Below are 19296 nucleotides of genomic sequence, written 5' to 3' on the forward strand. Positions count from 1 at the left end.
TAACAATAGCAATAAAAACAGGGTCATGAGCGCTTCAGGGCCGGCTAGCAAGCTGAGTACATATCCAGGGTCCACACCAAGCTTATACTATCTGTGCTGCTGTGTCTTCACTGCTATTGGTATCTGCGTTAGCTAGATTCAAGCCAGTTTGAGTAAGCTAGCCCATGCAGAACTTTTATTATCTAGACATACTCTCAGACCAGTTTGGAGTGTGGCAGGGAAAAGCAACAGACTCAACCTGTGTAGAAGTGCAGTGGCCAGTTTTGGCCAAGCAAGCAGAACTTACAGCCTCCAAAAGGGAGCAACAGAAGTGTGAAACAGAGCCTTTGTGCACAGGGGAGAAAGAGACAAAATGGAAGCACTCTGCTCTGGGACACAATATGCAGCAGCAACTCAAGAGGATGCGTAGCCAACCCTGCAGCCTCTGAGACCATTCAGCTCCTGTACACACGCCCGCTATAGAAGAAAGAGGCCCCCTCATCTATGATCCAACTTAGCAACCATCAACCCTTTTCTCCCACTGCTGCAGCATGAGTCCCAACCCCAACCTGAGGTCTCCTGTTCTTACCCACATTCCACAATCCTTGGTAGAAAATGGTGGGTCATGGGATGATTGACTTTTAAAGGTCATGGACCAAAAAAAAAAAAAAAAAAAAGGGTTGAACTAGCTTTAGGTAAAAGTTTTATTCTTATTTTAAGCCACTTCATCCATCCCTACAGAGCAACTGGCTACCTTCAACATAATATGATGTAAATACATTTACAGCAAAAACCCAAGATGAACTGCGTGTATATCAGAAAAGACCTCAGATGGCTCCGATGTTTAAATATAGATTATTTATGGGTAAGGCTACATTTAGGTCCTGGAGGTCATGGAATCTGTGACTTTTAGAGACACCCCCCTGCCCCAGCTTCCGCACCGGGGCCTCGGGACTGGAGCTGGCAGCCAATGGGGCCTTGGCAGGGGTTCCCCCTGCAGGGTTCCAGTGACAGGCGACAGCCTCCTCAGGGTTCCAGCAAAGGGTGACAGCCTCGTGGGGGGGACAGACCCCACAGCTCCCAGCTATCATGGTGGCAGAAGAAACCATGGAGCTGCAGCAGAAAAAGTCACAGACAGGTCACAGCTTCTGTGAATTTTTGTTTATCGCCTGTGACTTTTACTAAAAATAACCATGACAAACTCTTAGCCGTATTTCTGGGTATGACAAAATGTGCGGGCATAAGCCCACCACTCAGATGAAAACAGGCTGACCATAAAACTCCTCAGTCCACAAGGCCCATGCAAGAGTAACAGAATGGCTGTTGGGTCTATTGCACAGTGCCTCAACATTTGATCATACAAATTATTCATCGAATTTGTGTAAAGGGTCATTTAGTCCATCTCTCTGCCAACATGGGGTTGCTCCCAACAGAACACAGTGCTCTGGCCCAGCCTAGTTTTACATATCTCAAGTGATAAGACTCACTCCATTTTCTTTGGAAAATTAATCCAAAGAAGAGATTTTTCTTGATGCTCTCAGCCTAAATGCATCTTTTCTTATTGGTTTCTCATTATTCCTTGTACCATCCTACATCATTCTCCTCATCATACAAATATAGGAATGGTTACACTAGAACAGGCATTGGTCTATCTAGCCTAATACCCCATTCTGATGATTGCTAGTGCCTGCTGTTTCAGAGGAAGAAATCCTGCAGTAGGCAGTTAGGGAATAATCAATGCCCAAGATGAGGATTAGTAATTTATATTAGGAATCTCCCTAGTCCCCCATCCAAACAAAGTGCTAAATTCATTCGTTTCCATTAACTCACAATACTTATAAAAGCAGACTTCCATATGTTTAACTTAAGAAAATATTTGGTGGGGAAAGAAGTTATATAGAGAGAGAATTGTTTATTTTACCACTTTTTTAAAACTACAAAAAGTTGTTCAGTGTCATGCAAAAAGCACTTTAATTCATTTATTAAAATAAAACTACAGTATGTCTCTGTGCTTCTTACGACAGATACAGTGTTACATGTAACAGGCAAAGAAATATGTTAGTTTCAAAGTAGTATAGGAAGGACTCACAAATACAGACACACAGTAGCTATATTTTACAGCGCCTTACAAGAGAAACAAGGTGAGGGAGGTACTCTCTTTTACTGGACCAACTTCTGTTGGTCAGAGACACAAGCTTTCGAGTTACACAGAGCTCTTTTTCAGTCTGGGAAATGTACTCTATGTCACAGCTAAATACAAGATTGAACAGATACAATATGTGCTAACTGCTTGTGCTAATCTAAGAGATCATTCAAGATGAAGTGGCCAGTTAACACCTCTAGTCATAAGACAAAAGGGGGGAGGGAATTATTGGGTTACGGATTGTTGTAATAAACCATAAATCTAGTGTATTTATTAAGACAATGATCTGTAGCATCTACACTACACCAACAGAATTTGGTCCAGTAAAAGATATTACCTCACCCAATTTACCTCTCTAATATCCCAGGACTGACACTGCATAGCATCTTGCAAGATCATTTTTGTTTTAAATAGTATGATTCTGATACTCCTTTACACAGCGGGCAGTTAGTTAATGCTCAAATGCACTTTTGGGCTAAAGATATTAGAATAATGCCCATACTATCAAGTATCAGAGGGGTAGCCGTGTTAGTCTGGATCTGTAAAAGCAGCAACGAGTCCTGTGGCACCTTATAGACTAACAGAAGTATTGGAGTGTGAGCTTTCGTGGGTGAATGCCCATTTCGTCGACGAAAGCTCATGCTCCAATGCGTCTGTTAGTCTATAAGGTGCCACAGGACTCTTTGCTGCTTTTACATACTATCAAAGACAAGAGATGTATGCTTAATATGCAGTCATTGGTAGATATTAAATATGCTAACAAACATACAGACCCTGAAAAGTAAAAAAAAAGGGGAGGGGATAGGAGGGGGGAGCTCTACACTTCAACCAACAAATAAAGTTCACAGGACATTATGTGGAAAGATTTGTTATGTTTATACTTCATTGATAGACCCTTATCCTGCAAAGACTTAAACGCCTGAGTAACTATGCTCATGTGAGTAAAGTGATTTGTGTGAGTAAGTCTTCAAAGTATTGTAGCATTTCAGGTCCAAATGCTTATTTATATTGATAAAAAATTATGAACTCAGAATCCTTTCTATATATCAGCCAAGGAGGCTGGAGAGCTTAAAGACTCTAGAGGCCCATATCCAGTGTAAAAATTCTGTAGTGTTACGGACAGTCAAGTTTTTAATCTATGAATTATCTTCAGGGAAAAGCATGCCCTAACTACACATGCCTATAGACAAACATATACACACATCCACTGCAGAAAGCAAAAACTTCCTGTGTCAGCACATTCATAATACATCATTTCCCCATATGCTGAGGTTTTCAAATTGCAGGTTTTTAAAAGCATATTCCCCCTCTGTTTACTGTAGGTATTACTGTTATCTCACAAGCATGTTATCTCACCCACTCACCACTTTATACAAAGTGGAATTTTAATAATCGAATCCAGAAATCATCTTTAATTGTGACACCTAGCAGTTACAGACACACTGGTCCCTACACCCCATATCTATCTAAATTAGGCAGAACATTTTCATTAAAATTAGCCAAGTTTCAACTGCTTCATATTGCTTCCCCCTCCTCCCCCATTTAGTTAGCACACAGTCTTCAGTATTGTATACACCTCAGATTTACTGAAGTGCAGTGAACTGTGAGAAGTTATTTATTTACAAGCACCTCATCTGTTTGACCTTAAATGGAAGCCAACAGCAATCTTAACAACTACTAAGCAGAGACTATATCTGGTTAACAAATAGTGCATATTAACTAGGGTGAGATAAACCTGTACTATAAACAGCTGGTCGATTTTCCTAGGAAGGCGTATATTTCAGCCACTATCCTGACGAACAAAGTAGACGTACATAAAAACAAAAGCAATTTTATGGTCAGCTTTTATCTCTAAATCAATGTAACTTTGGTTCAGAATTTCTTCTTGTAAAATGTTTTAAAGAACCTGCTTAGTGACAGAAAACATGCATAATAGTTCCTCTCACAAAAGAGAAGCGATAATACTAAAACTATACTCTGAAATTTTCAATATTAATAGCATTTAAACAGTAGATTTATAGAACTTTTTAATTAATGAATGTGCAGTAAAAACAAGTTATTCCTAAAGTGGATTCAAACTGCATGCAGCAGTTCTATGCTGGAGTGACTGAGCAATGCCTTTGTCATTCAAGTGGGGAGTCCACGGGGCCCCACATGGGCACAGAGGACCAATCCCAAGGATAACAGTGAAAGATCAGGGCCCTATTTTTTTTTTTAAGCTAGAACCCCCAATATTAATTTAAAATTCTCAATTGAAACAAAACCAAAGATGAAACGTTACCACATTTTTCTGATTCCAGAGGTCAAAGCAATTTAAAACTGCTGACTTTGTAACTCAGCAACAGAAAACAGAATGGGAACATACTTTTCTTCAGTTTAAAAGGGATTAGAGAGTTCAGTTCCACAAGATTGCTGTGTTATTGCTGAAAATTTTAGAGCCAAAATTAAAGTAACTTCACAAAATAAAATGCCTACAAACAGGTAACAGCACTGGGGAAAAAAACCTTCTGGTTTGCCAGCTATCCTTAAATTCTCTGTTTAAAACAAAAAGACTGTCACTGTTTTAACTAAACAACTTTTTTTTATTATATACAAAATTTAAGTGGTTAGAATACATTCATGTTTTAGGCAAATTAATTCCTTATTTCTAGTAAGGGTAAGGGACAGAAAGCCCAAATAAAATTGTGCTATCACATTCTACTGTGACAATAGCGTTTAGTGCAATTTACCATTCCATTATGCAGTCCCGATAGCACTAGTTAGCTACGCAATTGATTGTTATTCTCATTAAGATTTTGGCATTTATTCTAGATGCTAACAATTATGAAAAACTATGGCTTTTCCCATAAAGTATGCACTGTCCATGCATATCTTTATAAACCATTTGTTTTAAACAATAAACCAGAAAATTTGTCATCCCCTTCCTGTCTGAAGTAACAGCTTTCACTTTACTTTTTTTTTTTTTTTTTTTGTCATAAGCAGTATTTCCACTAAATTCAAGCTCTCAGGGCTAGCTATAAATCACTATCTGCATTTGTGCACCTGTCACAGTCATTAGTCTTTAAAAGTAATTATGTAAAATGTAACACTGATAAAATGTCAGTTTTCATTTTAAATCTAGTTTTAATTTTTTTTTAATTTTTTTTTTTTACTGCAAACATGACTGATCGTTTGCATCCACAGTGTCACCTGCTGTATTACTGTATTTTCACAGGATTGAGACCATCAGAAATCCATAAATGCATACATAAGAAGGCACTTTCTTCCAGTGGTTCAAGTCAGATAAGGCCTTATACTCTGAAGGACTAGCAAATGCCCTCAGGCATTGACACAAATCTCAGAACTTGTCTTCGTCTCCCTGGCAAAAGGTACTAAACGTGGTCTACAGTACAATGAAGCTCAGGATGAATTCCAGTAGTTTTTGCCGGTTGCGCTGAGGTAGGAAAGTACTGCTCAGTTCCAAAAAAGTCTCTCTCTTTTGTTTTGTCTCCTTGAAAACCTAAAGGGAAGGATGAAGACATGATCTTCATTAACATCTTCAAGCAGAGTCACTTATTTGTAATGAATAATGTACAGCAGTTTATGCTCTATTCTAATTAAGACCTTGGGTCTACAATAAACATTCAAGCATTAAAATCATGCGGTTGTTGAAAGTTATAACAGGTGAAAGTCAAAGGGCTAGTCAGTCAACTCTAGAATCCCTTCTTCACTCTAGTACATCATACACCATAAGGATTTTATTCCATGCAAACCCTTAAGAGAATTCTGTTTGCTGTGATTTCATGCATGCGATAAAGAACAAATGACCGCTTACTAGAATCAACTGCAAAGATTTTTCTTTCTTTCTAGCACCATCATGGATGACACTCCTTTTAGATATCTTAAGAATCCAGGTATTGTTGGGATTTTAAGTAGCATGGAGGAGGAAAGAGTGATTATTCCAGAGATACAAGCTATAATTTGGAAGAGAGGTCTGAAAAGACCAATCTTTTGTGGGGAGATTCTTTACAGGCTTATTCTTAAGTGCAGAAACATTAACATTTGTTAATGGAAACAGAAGTATTCAAAAGGATGAGATGATTCAACAGCAAATGACAAATGGTCAGCTTTTAGTTAACACAACAGAACTACTTGTATCCATCTGCATACATCATGTGTATTAAAAAGTATGCCGTGTATGATAAATCAGACAAACAACAAGAAACAATGTGATTAAAGAAAAAAAAACCCTCAAACTGTGCCATGTTTAGTTTCAAAAACAAAAATCAGAATTAAATATTATGAGCAGATGCAAGTAACAGATGTCAGCTAGTTCCACTACCCTAGCAGCACGGCATATTAGAATAAATATGCTGCATTTGATAAATGCATTCATAAGGCAGCATCCCAAAGGGCATTTAACAAACTGTAGAAATTTTCCTTCATTCTAATAGCCAGCTTAGTACTTAGGAAGTCATGGCCAAAGAACTGAGAGGCATTCAGTAACCTTTATCCAGAAATATTCTTTTTTTGTACCTTTCAACATAAAAAAGGCAATATTCAGTATGATCTTAATGTCATACAGCTTTAAAAAAATCGAGGGGTACAATTAAAAAAAACAAAATTACCAAGGTGCTAGTGATAGTATGGAAACTCCAGCTTCATGCAGTTATGTCAGGGAGCATCTCTGGGTACGTCTTCACTACCCGCCGTATCGGCAGGTAGCAATCGATTTCTCAGGGATCGATATATCGCGTCTCATCTAGACGCGATATATCGATCCCCGAACACGCTCATGTCGACTCCGTAACTCCACCAACGCGAACGGCGGTAGTGGAGTCGACATGGGGAGCTGCGGACATCGATCCCGCGCAGTGAGGACGGTAAGTAATTCAATATCAGATACTTCGACTTCAGCTACGTTATTCACGTAGCTGAAGTTGCGTATCTTATATCGATTTTCCCCCATAGTGTAGACCTGCCCTCTATCTTCATGGTATCTCCTGACATTTCAGGTTCACTGGGACACTGCTGCTACTGCTGTCTTGAATACAGTTATTTAGGAATGGCAGAAGAGCTCTCTCAGTCACTGTGACAGTCCTGGAGAGTCGGCATCTGGCAGTGTCTTTCTGCGCATTCAGGATTTGGATGGAATGTTAATTTTATGGCTGTTAGTGCAGGAAAAAATCTGCTGGAGGGCTTGGAAAGTGATGGAAAATAATGAGCCAAAATCTGATGACTAATATTTCTGTAAGTTTTTAATACTATGGGGAAGTGCTTAATTACTATTGTGCTATGTATGTCAGTAAATAGACATACAAATAGACAGATTGCCTTCCATCCTTCCCCCTGAGCACACTGAGGAGTGGTATCATCACAGTCCAATACAGAAGTACTCTACCTATACAGAGAGAAAGGGCTGGCATCCTGCCATACTAGTCAATTGCTCTTAGCAGTAGAAAGTACACAAGCAGAAGTGCAACTTACACTTCCTCTGCAGCCCTAAACTTCAAAAGACAGGTAAACACTTACAAAGCACAAGAGGAAGACATATGCAGAAGCATTTTCTTGAAAAACATTAGCAAAGGCTGATATTGCACAGCACTCATGCACTACCCAAAGTTTGCCTTTGAGTCACTCACATTAAAAGGGCCCCAACAGTTTCAACTGAAGAGGAGAAACCTTTGATTACAAAACACTTACCCCAATATCCTTAAAGACCTTCACTGCATTTTTCACAAGACAATAGGTGGCACTCTCAGCTGTGGGGGGAGGGAAATAAATAAACATGCATTTCAGGTCAAATATAAAACACTGGTACTTGGAAAAATGAGAGTTATGCATCAGTAACTGAAATATTGGCTCTGTTTTATCCAGAGCCACACTGCTTGACGTACCATACACTGCAACACTCTTCTCTGTCCTGGTTATTAGGTACTTGTGTAACTTATGAAGGTATTCGGTTTCTGACACAGGACCACTGAAGTTGTGCATAAAGATGGCAGCTGAGCTGTAGGCTTCGAGTAAAGGCCCCAGTAACCTTTGCAGGAAGGTGATGTACTGCTGGTGTTCTTGGGATTGGTTCACCTAAGTTAGAGCAGCAGAAATGAGAGTGAATGAAGCTTGCAGAAGTGAAAGATGGCCAGCTACACAGTAAAAACCAATCCACAGTAAAAACACTGGATACAGACAATCACTCGGGAGAACAGGAGGAGGGGCACGAATTACAACAGTGCATTATTATAGCAAAGCCAAAAGTGGTCTGACGTATGAAAAACTGCTCTACAAATCCCACTTTCACTAGTTTTTCCCCAGGACATTAACAGTGTAGCATCTGTTTTCACCACTTTAAAAGGTCATACTGCTTTGCAATAAATAGCACAATCGCAGGTCATTCTTTCACAGAGATGAGCATCAGTTTCCAAAACCCAAAACAAGTGTCACCACTATAAAAACAAGCAAACAAACCAAGGACAAAACTGGCAATTTGCTTTCCAAGAAGAAACAATATAATTGAACTTCTAGCAAGGAAACTATAGGCTGACCACAGAAGGGGACTATGTAGTAGCTTTTTGTATCAAGAAATTTTATCTTCTGGCATGTCTTGGGTCACAAATTAAAAATGTACACACATGCACAAAAACACTGTACACAAAGAACAATACACCACATTTGACTCAGAAAAATATGCACTAGCAGTATATGCCCACCTTTGGTACACTGTGTTATTAATAATACAGTACAAACTTTAGGACCCTGTAGGATACTAAAGCCTGTAGTAGTTTTCACCATAATGGCCATTCCACCCCAGTTATGTAGACTTTGCCAGCAGACTATTTGAAGTTTCCTCACAGAGCTGGTCTTTTTCAGGGGGGGGGAAAAAAGGATGATTTACTGATTGTAGCAGACTATTGCCGACTTTAATGCTGGGAATGATCAGAAAAAGAAATATTATTTTCCCCAACTGAACTTGTAAATTAAGATTTACTTAACTTTAACATAATAGGCCTGACTATTACTGTTAGCCTTGTATACAGTACCTTCAGGTAGCAATCCCTCTGTTCTTCTCCAAAGTCACTGTCTTCATCCTCCTCATCACTTCTCCAAGGCAAGGGTTCAGGAAGCTTTTTACTCCACTGCTGCTCTGTAAGGCTAGGGCTAACATCCTCCTGATCATCTTGCTTAAATCAGAAAGGGGGAGGGGGAGAAGAGAGAAGGTAACTATTCAGAGAAACAAATCCAGGTGACAACCAGCACTATTTTTTAATCTCAGGTGACTTGATATCACAGTTTATCTGTGACCTGATATCACAATGAGGATGAGCTGGCCAAGACCCAATCCACACAAGGCTGAAGTAAGTGGACAGAAACAAATCAGAAGCATTGGTAAAAGTTGTTTCTTCTCCCTTGACTAGGAAAGTTTTCCCATCACATGAAAGAGAGGGGCTGAAGTTGGGGAGTCTTGCTGGATCCTCACTCAGGACCGGAACTTCAGGAGGCAGCAGAGGTCAAGAGAACATTTTCTTCACCTGTGTTTCACTAGGAGGTAGGACTTTATATTTTGGATGTGGATTTCACTACAGTGATCTATAACTTTATCAACTCTAGGATGGATTACTCAATTCGCTTTCCGTGCTGCTATACTTGAAGACCAATTGAAAATTTCAAGGTAGTACAGAAATCAGCAGCAGGTTTGTTAAATGCTACTTACCTCTTGTAATCATGTGCTTGTTGTATTTGTCTCCATACTCTCTGCGTTGGTTGAAAATTCAAAGAGTTGGTTTTAATCTAAAAAGTTCTAAATGATTTGTTCTGAATCCCTGAGGTACCACTTCTCTCCTAGTGTAGTATCAGATCAGCTGAGCTACCTTAGTTAACAGCACTCAGTTTAACTTAGGAGGGGACTGCTGGCAATGCATTTACAGAGAAGTGTCCTTCACTCAAACTCACTTCCCCATTTGTGGTAAGAAGCTCTGAGTCTGACTATCAGAACATGATGCAAAATATACGTTTCCTCAGGACTTTTGAGAGGAGCATATGTTAGCGAGAGTGTCAATGAGGTAGCGCTTATTCTGCCATCATGAAGGGCTTAGGAGAGTGAATTTGTCTCTGGCTTATTTTCTTGTAAAATTTGTTAATATTTGCAATATGCATGTGTCCATGGGAAAGGATAGAGACATGTTTAGAAATCTAAAAATGACAAAGAAAGCACACACAAAAATTGTATATATGCTAAATCAGCTACCATAAGAAAGACACTGAAGTTTACAGTTAGATAATTTCTGACAACATAGGTTTCATCTGGAAGTGCTGTAGCATAACTTCATGTTCTACTTGCTCTCGTTTCCAGGCCTGTATCACTCTGAATGTCTTACATTTTCAGAAAGAGGAATGTACCATTCTCCAATGAGTATTTTATCCGCTCTGGGGAGGTCGTCCTGGTTGAATAAGGGGTTTATTTTTATATTCCTGGTTTGTTTGTTTTTTCCAAGTTCGCTTTTTAGCTGAAATGAATTGCAGTGGCTGAGGTTTCAACATATTGAACCCTTAACTGAGTTGGCTACATATGTAGAAACATTAATTTACTTAGTTGGGGTTAGGCAGCATTTGGCTAGAGGTTGACTCTTGTATGTCACAGACAGGGAAATATCTACCTACAACAGGAAAGGTATTCAGTTTCTTTTCAGACTAGAAAGAGAGAAGGAAGCAACAAACTTGACCATGACACTTAGAGTCTATTATTGCCACTGGACTTGGCACTTTACAAAGACCTGTGCAAATACTTAGGAGCTTGTGTGGGATCAGCATAATATCAATATAATTAAGAAGGAGACTATGGTCTTACAAAATGAATTAAAGGCATGAGAGTGCATTAAGGTCAGACCAAGTTAACTAGTACTGAAAGAGTTTCAAGGCAAGATTGGGGACGGTCAGGATCAGATAGCGTAGAAGTATCTGTAGGAGGAATTCATCTGGTATACCAAGGAACCCATCTCACCGAAAAGGAATTCTACCAATCTGACACTCCCTATGCAGGTGTGTAAAGAACTAACCTGCAACAGAGAAGTGACAAAGCTCTATACATTATACCTTCTTAGACAGTGATTTACTATCATCACATGGAGACTGAGATGTGCCAGAAATGCTCCATCTAACAGATCAATGTATTCAGGTAGGAGCCATTTTGGAGAAATGTTCCAAAAGGGACAAACTGTTGGTAAAAATATATCTTCAGAAGGATTATAATCAGCCAGAGGGTTTATATTACAAAAGCTTCCTCAAATCTTGGTGAAAATAATCAAGGATGTGACAGCTTAGGATTCTGAACATTGCTGTGTTAAGATTCAAAGAAGGGGTTTACAAAGAAGTCAAGTGGCAATTCTGTTCAGTAATCAGGCAGGTAGCATGGCTGAGAAGCTGAAGTAAAATATGACTGACTCAGACGAACCCACCCTTAACTAGGAAAGATTATTAAACAAGGGGACAGACATAAATTGACATCTGACATCAGCTTTACTAGTCTGATGAACAAAATCACTGTAGTAGTAATAGAGTAAATTAGAAATTACTACATGTCCTCAGAAGCATGAAGCTCTAGAAATTTCAAGTAGATGCTCAAAAGTAAAAGGGGACTTGAGTCTCATTGACTCACAATCACACATGGGTAAGAAACATAGTAGAGAATTGCTTCAAGATCTCATGAATGCGAAGCAGCTGGACGAAGATTCTACAAGAATTCTTATGCTGAGAGATGTGAATAAAATGAGATGAATCCTATTCCTGCCTGGCAGGATTCAAAACACTAGTATAACAGAGTACAAAGTGTTCACCTTCATGCCATCCATGAGAGAGACAGACGGGTCTTTGTAGAAAATGAAGTAATATCTGTCCAATCTTACTGTAATTGAGGATTTTATTTTAAATCAAGTAACAAAGTCAATGATAAAGGAAAAATGAACTAAAGAGATACGACGTGTTAGGAGAGTTTCAGCTCATAATGTTCAACAGGAGAGGACAGTGGAGTCAAAAGGAAAAAGATAAACCATGAAAAGTTAAGGATGACAAAATAATGTTCAAACTAACATGGCAGTCAGAAAGACCTAAATGTACAAGTATCAGCTGTAAAGAAATAAACTGGAACAAATAAAAATAAAAACAAGTTGATGCAGAAGCCAGAGACAACTGACAGGCTTTTGTTGATCACAGATATATGTTTCGCAGAGGCTAAGTTGGAAAAGACAATATACCCCAACTGCCGTAAACAGGGAAATGGTGATTATTCCCCACAATTTGCCACTAATAATGTATACTTCTTAATTGTATTAAAACATGAAGTCACTAGTTGTTCTCTTTCGCCTGGTATATAGAAGATCTCCACACTGTATAATGGACTTGCTGTGTCTCTCAGGAAAAAAACAGATTAGATAGTCCTCAGGATTATACAGAGAAATGAGTTAGAAGGATGCAAGGTGCAGCAAATGGGATTGATAGGAGAGACAGCATCAAAAAAAAGAGAAAAAACATTAGTATATATACACACACACAACTGACATGAGCAGTGGTACAGCCTGGAGACAATACTTGAAATAAATCTTGCAGAAAGTGATGGTGAGATTGTATTGGGAAAACTGTAGAGTATCTGAGAGATTAGGAAATAATCCTGTTAGTCTGAATTGAATGGGCAAACGGACTAAGATAGAACAACCCAACCTAATAGTTCTGGTCATGGAAAGTACCTGAAAATGAGCAAGGTATCTAAAATTTCAGCTAAGGCAGTAGCAGAATTATCCAAGCCTGTGCAGAAGAAATAGGAAATAACAGTATCATTTGATTTCTTAGTATCAGAGGACAGGATGGTGTTCTGTTTGTCTGGCATTCAGATACCACAATGGAGGGGCCTAATATAAGAACCAAGAACCAAGTCTGTCTTGGTACTTATGAGTGTCATGACTGTAAGAAAGTTTTACACAGCAAACAGATATGGAAAAAAACACGCTGAGAAATCAGATATAAGACAATCAAGTCAAGAGAAGACAGACAAACATTATATATGACCTGTAAGCCACTTCTATCCCAGTTATTGATGGTAATGACAGGATGGGAGACAGACGATATAGGTTTATAAGAAAGCCTCTAAAACAAGACACATGCTTTGAGAGGCAAAGACATAAACACACATTTATGCCATTATACACACCTATTTTTTTTCCTGGAGCCTGGAACATTAAGTAAATAAGAATAGGATTCAGAGGACAAGAAATGCTTCATGTAGAGACTGCATTGTAATACATGATTATATGCCAACATTTTATGTATAAATGTAGGTAACACATCCAGAAAACAAGAGAGTTTTAGAGCCAGGAAAATCTGTCTCCAGAAAACAGGTGAAGTGAATTCTATCTATGAAACTACACATTAAAAGGGGAACTTGGGATACCCACAAGAGGTGCAACGGAATGGAGCTGAACAAGGGTCATCAAAGCACGGATGTGGATATAGCTTCCCTTCAAACAGGAGAACTAAAAGAAGGAAGCAGCCAAGTATATTTAACCGTCGTATTTTTCCCGCTACTTTATAATTGATAATTGTCATGGAGCTGTGATAGGATTCTGACATGGAAAAAACGCAACATGATGCATTAATCTTTTTATTCACCTACCAAAAAAATATTGTGTTAGGAGATTCCCTGATGGACACAAATCTGGAAGACGGAAATTGCCTCCATTCTTAGGCCAGCCCTGCTGCATTTGCTGCAGCACCGTAGAACGTGGGAAGTAAAGATACCTTGACACTGCAATTCCCCAATCCCTGAGACCACCAGGAGATCCTGGTGCAAACTAGAGCTGCCTTATAGTTGTATCACCTGCGGATTCCCACATATCAGGGGAATTCCCAGTTACATCTGGTCCCTTTGAGCTGCTGTACCAGAGCAAAGGGACCATATGGGACCGAAGGATGAGCTGTAAACTGAAATTTACAAGGACTTCAATATTAAACTATATCACCACAGCTCACTTTAAGAGTTGGTGTAATCATCATAAGCAGCACTAGCTTTATTAAGAGCCTGGTCCCATATATGTTGTCATCCGTAATATCAAAAAGTGATTCTGCCAAAATACTTTGTGCTTTAAAATAAAAAGAATAAAGACATTTCAGTTTAGGATTTCCTTAGTTGTTATGCACTTCAAGTGAAAAAGTGCCAGTTTAGATACTTGGATTAAGGATATATACTTAGAGAGAAGCAAAGGATTCTATGACTGCAGGCAAAGTGGAGAACAAAAAAAATTTAATCATCTTACCTCTGCCACCAAAAGAATGCCATATTGTATAAACCTTTCGACTGCCTCATGGCAAACTTGGTATAACATCTGACAAGGCTTAAAAATAAAAAGTTAAAAAATTAATCCTTTATAAATTCTTTCCCTAGTCAACCAGAATATTTTTTTAGACACAACAATGTCCTTTTTAAGCAAGTTCCTCAATTCTTATCAATGCTCCCACTCCATTAGTGCATGCTTTACTCTTTTCTCGCACTCATGTACACTTCAAAAAAAATAAAAAAATCCGTGAATGGGATGTTTAAAATTAGACTGGACAAAGCATTTGATATGTGGAAAATCTTTCACTGGCAAGGAGCTGGACCATGTGACCTAACAGGACTTTTATATCTTATTACTATTATTTTGTTAACATGAATAAATGCTAATCATTGAGCAGTTTGGAACAAAAACTTCATTAATATAAAAGCTGCAAGACCTATTCCATAAATTCTCCTAAAGTTTAAAGAAACTCCTAGAAGAAGCTTAGAATCAAAACTGCCCTACTTCTCAGAGGTTATAATCTGGTGGGGAATGTCCACCAGATTAAGAAAAAACAAAATCACTAACCTCAAAGGCAGAATAAGGAGCATAAATTTGTTAATCAGCTCTATTCATCAAACTGCACTGCACCCAGACAAGAAATCAAACATAATTTATGTTCCATTCAAACAACAAGAAAGAAAGAGAGGGCTGGGAAACTGCAGCAAAGTTTCCCAATATCAGAACTAAATCTATAAGAGGACATGTTTTTCTAAGATTCTAAGTGGACACTTATTGAAAACAGCAGGAAACACATTATCTTTTAAAAACAACAAAAACAGTGTATTTATAAAGTTAAAACCGCAGTATTTGCCACTGTTCCTTTATTGGTTTACATTTGAATAAGGCATGTCAAGCCATGAGTAAGATGGCTGATAAATATTTGATGATGTGCAGTATGAGGACTGAGGTGCTGTATAACTTGGGAAAATGCCTTTAAAATCTGGAGACCTGATTTCGATTTGAGTCTAGTCACACATGCAAAGAGTTTGGTAGTCTTGATTTCACAGTTTAAGTTTGTTTAGAGCAAAGTCACTGTATAGTCTGTCAAGCAGTCTCTTTGCAGGAGAGGCCTAGTACTAGAATAGCAGAAGTATTCCAAGCTCATTGCCAGTACTATCAGTTTCTCACTTGCATGAGCAAGCACTACACACGGAGCAAACATCTAAACCATATCATGAGCACCATGTTGATTGATGTCGTCTCCCCTGGCTCAGAAAATCTCAGCTAATGAATTGACTTGTCAAGCTCACATCATTCATGTTATTTGTCTAGAAATGGTTTCAAGTGAGCTAGATTAATTCAACTACATAATTGAGAAGTAGAGACATTTTGTTGAAGCAAATTAAAACTATGGTATTTCCCTCTTTACATGGAAGTCCCACCCTCAGCCATGCTATGGATGGAATAAGTTTTATTTAAAGTAAATATATTAAGACCGAACAACTACATTAGAAACAGAGTGCAGTTAAAAAACAAAAAATCCATTCTATTTAGAACAATGAAGACAGACATTAACAGAACGGAGTTGGAGTTATGGACAAGCACTATGATGAACTTCACTTACCAAGGATATAGCACCTTCATTGGAAAGCAGGTGGCACAAGCTGGCAGCTTTGCGGACCAGTTGTTCTTGGCTAATCAGGTTGGGAGAAACGCCATTGATGCCATTTCTATACCTTTTACTCTGCACTGCATGAAGACTGCAGGCTAGCACAGAAATGTGAATACAAGGGTGGTTAGTTTTCCTACAGAGCTTTTAAATAAGGGAGACTTAGGTTTATTAACAGGAGAGTTATACAAGCTTAAAAACTGACAACTATTACACATATAACTGAAACCTAACAATTGACAAAAGCAAAATCATCCCATATACATGAACTACAATGGTGCACAACTGAAGGAAACATTTAAAAAATAACAAAGCTACTAAAAAATAAAAAAGATTATACCACCATGTGTAAAAGTTAAATAATGAAACTCTGAACTGTGATTCTGATCCAACCATTAACAAGAATTAAAAACAGTCAACATATACCCTACCCCTGGAACAGAAGACAGAAGAGGAAGTCACTATCACATTAGTGATCAGTTAACGTAACACTAAAGCAAAATCTTATTAAAATTTTCAAGATAGGAACATCTGCCATGCTGGATCAGATCACTTGTCCATAAAGCTAAGTCTCTGTTTCTGGCAGTGGCCAATACATGGAGACTGCCAAGAAGAATGAAAAAACCACACTGCATTCATTCAGCTATTTGTTTAATGGTGAATATGGGGTAAAGGGCAGGTGGAATAATTTTCTGACCCCAGATAACTTAGTTGTTTGGAAATTGGTTCTTTCTGTGCAGATGGTTTTATTTCATATATTACTTTTGAGGAAGAAACGATTTTAAAAAAATAAAGCCTCCATACAAACAAATCTCCTGCTAAAAACTAGTACATACCAATAATGGCCTCTTTGATGAAGACGTGCAGTACACCATTGCTGTAGAAGTTGAGTTCAAAGACAGCAGGAATAGCTGTGCAGGGAGTGATGAAGAACTCATTGTTTTGGCTGGTGTTTGTGATATTTACACAGTTCCCCAACAGGTGGATGGCATGCATGACAACATCTTCAGAATTTCCTGAAAATCCCAAGTCAAAGTCACGGGCCAAGACCTCCTCCTTCATAGAGAAGAAGTCTTCCACCAGCTTGGAAAGGTCAATTCCCTGAAGAAGCAGAGTCACAAAGATTAAATAATGTAACCCTAACCCGAGACAAAATTTTAAGAGGACAGGTTAAATTTACCTGCAATCTCCAAACACAGTAAACAAGTCAAACGCATAATTAATTTGTAATAACCCAAAGCACCACTTATCACACGAACAAATCTTTTCTTCCAAGGCACACATGGCCAAAGTAATCCATGACTGTGCCACCTCCAACTGGACTGCTGCAAAATGCTTTTCATGGGGCTATACCTCAAAACCACCCAGAAACTACAGCTAGTGCAAGATGTGACTGCTTTGCTTGCTCAGTAGTGCATCTCGCAGGCTTTATAAAGTGCAGAACCTGTGCACTTTAGAAATCTCATCTCCCTCACCTGCCATTGTATCATATGATCACCTGAGATATTTTTGCTAACAGACCTATTGTTTAATTGATAGGAGACTTGAGGAAGAACATTTTCTCAACTCTGGAACTTGCTTCCCTTCTCAGTTTACCATAAGCCATATTTGCTGAGCTTCAGATCCTGTTGCAAAGCACATCTGTTCTCCCAGATTCTCTCTATAGGAAAGGGGAATGATTGGATTGAACTGGAAAGTGATAGTACCCTAGTTTGGGGGGAATCTATATTTTGACCATTTCTTCTAATTTGTATTTATTATTTTAATTTCTGAACATGTACCTAGAGCTCTGGATTGGTGCAGTGATGAGGGATTTTAAATAAAATGGAAAAGAGAGAGTGTAGCAATGAATAATTGTATCTTTCTTTAGGAGCCAGACATTAAAATTCAGTTACACATTAGTATCATTCCACCACAAATTAAGACTGAAAATTTTATTTGAAAATAAACATAATAATTCAGTAATTTGTCCAGCTACAACCGATTTGAAATAACAGAGATAAAAAAACAAAACAAAAACTACCCAGTAGCAATAAAAAGGAACAAAATTTTTGCTTTTAAAAATCACCAGTAAGTCCTGAAATTAACATGGGATGACAGTTTTTATTTTTTTATTTTTTGTAATTTTAGGAAAAGGTTCCTTTTTCTTCAGTGATAACTAGGATTGGAAGGACTTGATTTCTATCGGGAAAAGTTGGTAAACAGATTTCATCATACATATGCAAGCTGACAAAAATATTTCCATTGATAATCAAAATTTATGGATAGGCAAGGAAAGAAAAATGCTCCTTGAGAACTTATTAGAGTTTGATTTAAGTATATTTACTTTGTATATTTTGACATGTAATGTTGACAATTTGTGTTTGAATGGTTATAACATTTTATCTTTTTGAATCTCAGCATCTACTGTCATTAAATAATTAGTCTTCCCCCCGCCCCATTACCACGTCATAATTTTCCACAACTGAAAATTTTGATAAAAACCTAAAAAATGCTTTTAAAAGCCATCAATATTATCTGTCAAAATTATAAAGAAATAAAAATTGAATTCTACCAAGCTTAATGATAACCGAAATCAAAGTAGCACAGTATCTTTAACTGGACCATTAACTGGAACACCTATTATAATAAGCTAGCTGAAATCTCTTTCAAGTATTATTTCAATGTAATATTGAAGTGCACACTTTTCTCACCTCTGGAATTTTGCTATTCTGCATGAAGGTACCATATGGCTATTTCAGCAGCAATATAGCCTTACCTTCCTGTGTCGGTAGAGCAGCAAACAGGCAACTATGTGTGTTGACATCACAGCACATGACTTGTTAGCAGCTAGAAACAAACAAAAAAAACTATGCTGACCTATTAAGCATCTGAAATGCTTAACAAGTCATTAATATGGCATAAAATGACAATAGCATGAATCAACTAATAATTATAATTACACATTTCTATAGGGCTTTACATTTTCAATAAGCTGTAGTGTACCTTAAGGGACTAATCAAAGAGAAAGAAGCCAGGAACTCTAGAGTTCCTACCTACCCTATCACTAACTTGCCATGTGGCCTTTGGCAAGTCACCCCAACTCTCAGTATCTCATTTTCTTCATGCGTAACATGGGGTGATTACACATACCTAGCTAGCGAAAGTGCTGAGATGATTACTCAATGTTTTGTAGTACTTTAGAAATGCAAGACATTAACTGACCAAAGTGGTTTTAATTAATA

At 38.1% G+C, this 19296-nt stretch overlaps 1 protein-coding gene across 4 annotated transcripts in view; it reads right to left on the reverse strand.

Annotated features, from left to right (window-relative positions):
* Positions 1-1931: 1931 nt before the first annotated feature.
* The window catches only part of GPAM (glycerol-3-phosphate acyltransferase, mitochondrial), a 49056-nt gene continuing 31691 nt past the window's right edge, over positions 1932-19296 (reverse strand). For all 4 annotated transcript variants that reach the window (XM_039547884.1, XM_039547885.1, XM_039547887.1 and 1 more), the window contains 8 exons: positions 18831-18901; positions 16909-17173; positions 16028-16170; positions 14401-14478; positions 9142-9282; positions 7999-8188; positions 7805-7863; positions 1932-5621 (listed from right to left, as the gene is read on the reverse strand). In XM_039547884.1, coding sequence (XP_039403818.1) covers positions 5505-5621; positions 7805-7863; positions 7999-8188; positions 9142-9282; positions 14401-14478; positions 16028-16170; positions 16909-17173; positions 18831-18901 — 1064 coding nt within the window. In that variant the 3' untranslated portion in view covers positions 1932-5504. The remainder of the gene's footprint in view (positions 5622-7804; positions 7864-7998; positions 8189-9141; positions 9283-14400; positions 14479-16027; positions 16171-16908; positions 17174-18830; positions 18902-19296) is intronic.

Source organism: Mauremys reevesii, linkage group 7, assembly GCF_016161935.1.
Source record: "Mauremys reevesii isolate NIE-2019 linkage group 7, ASM1616193v1, whole genome shotgun sequence".
Lineage (NCBI taxonomy): Eukaryota > Metazoa > Chordata > Testudines > Geoemydidae > Mauremys > Mauremys reevesii.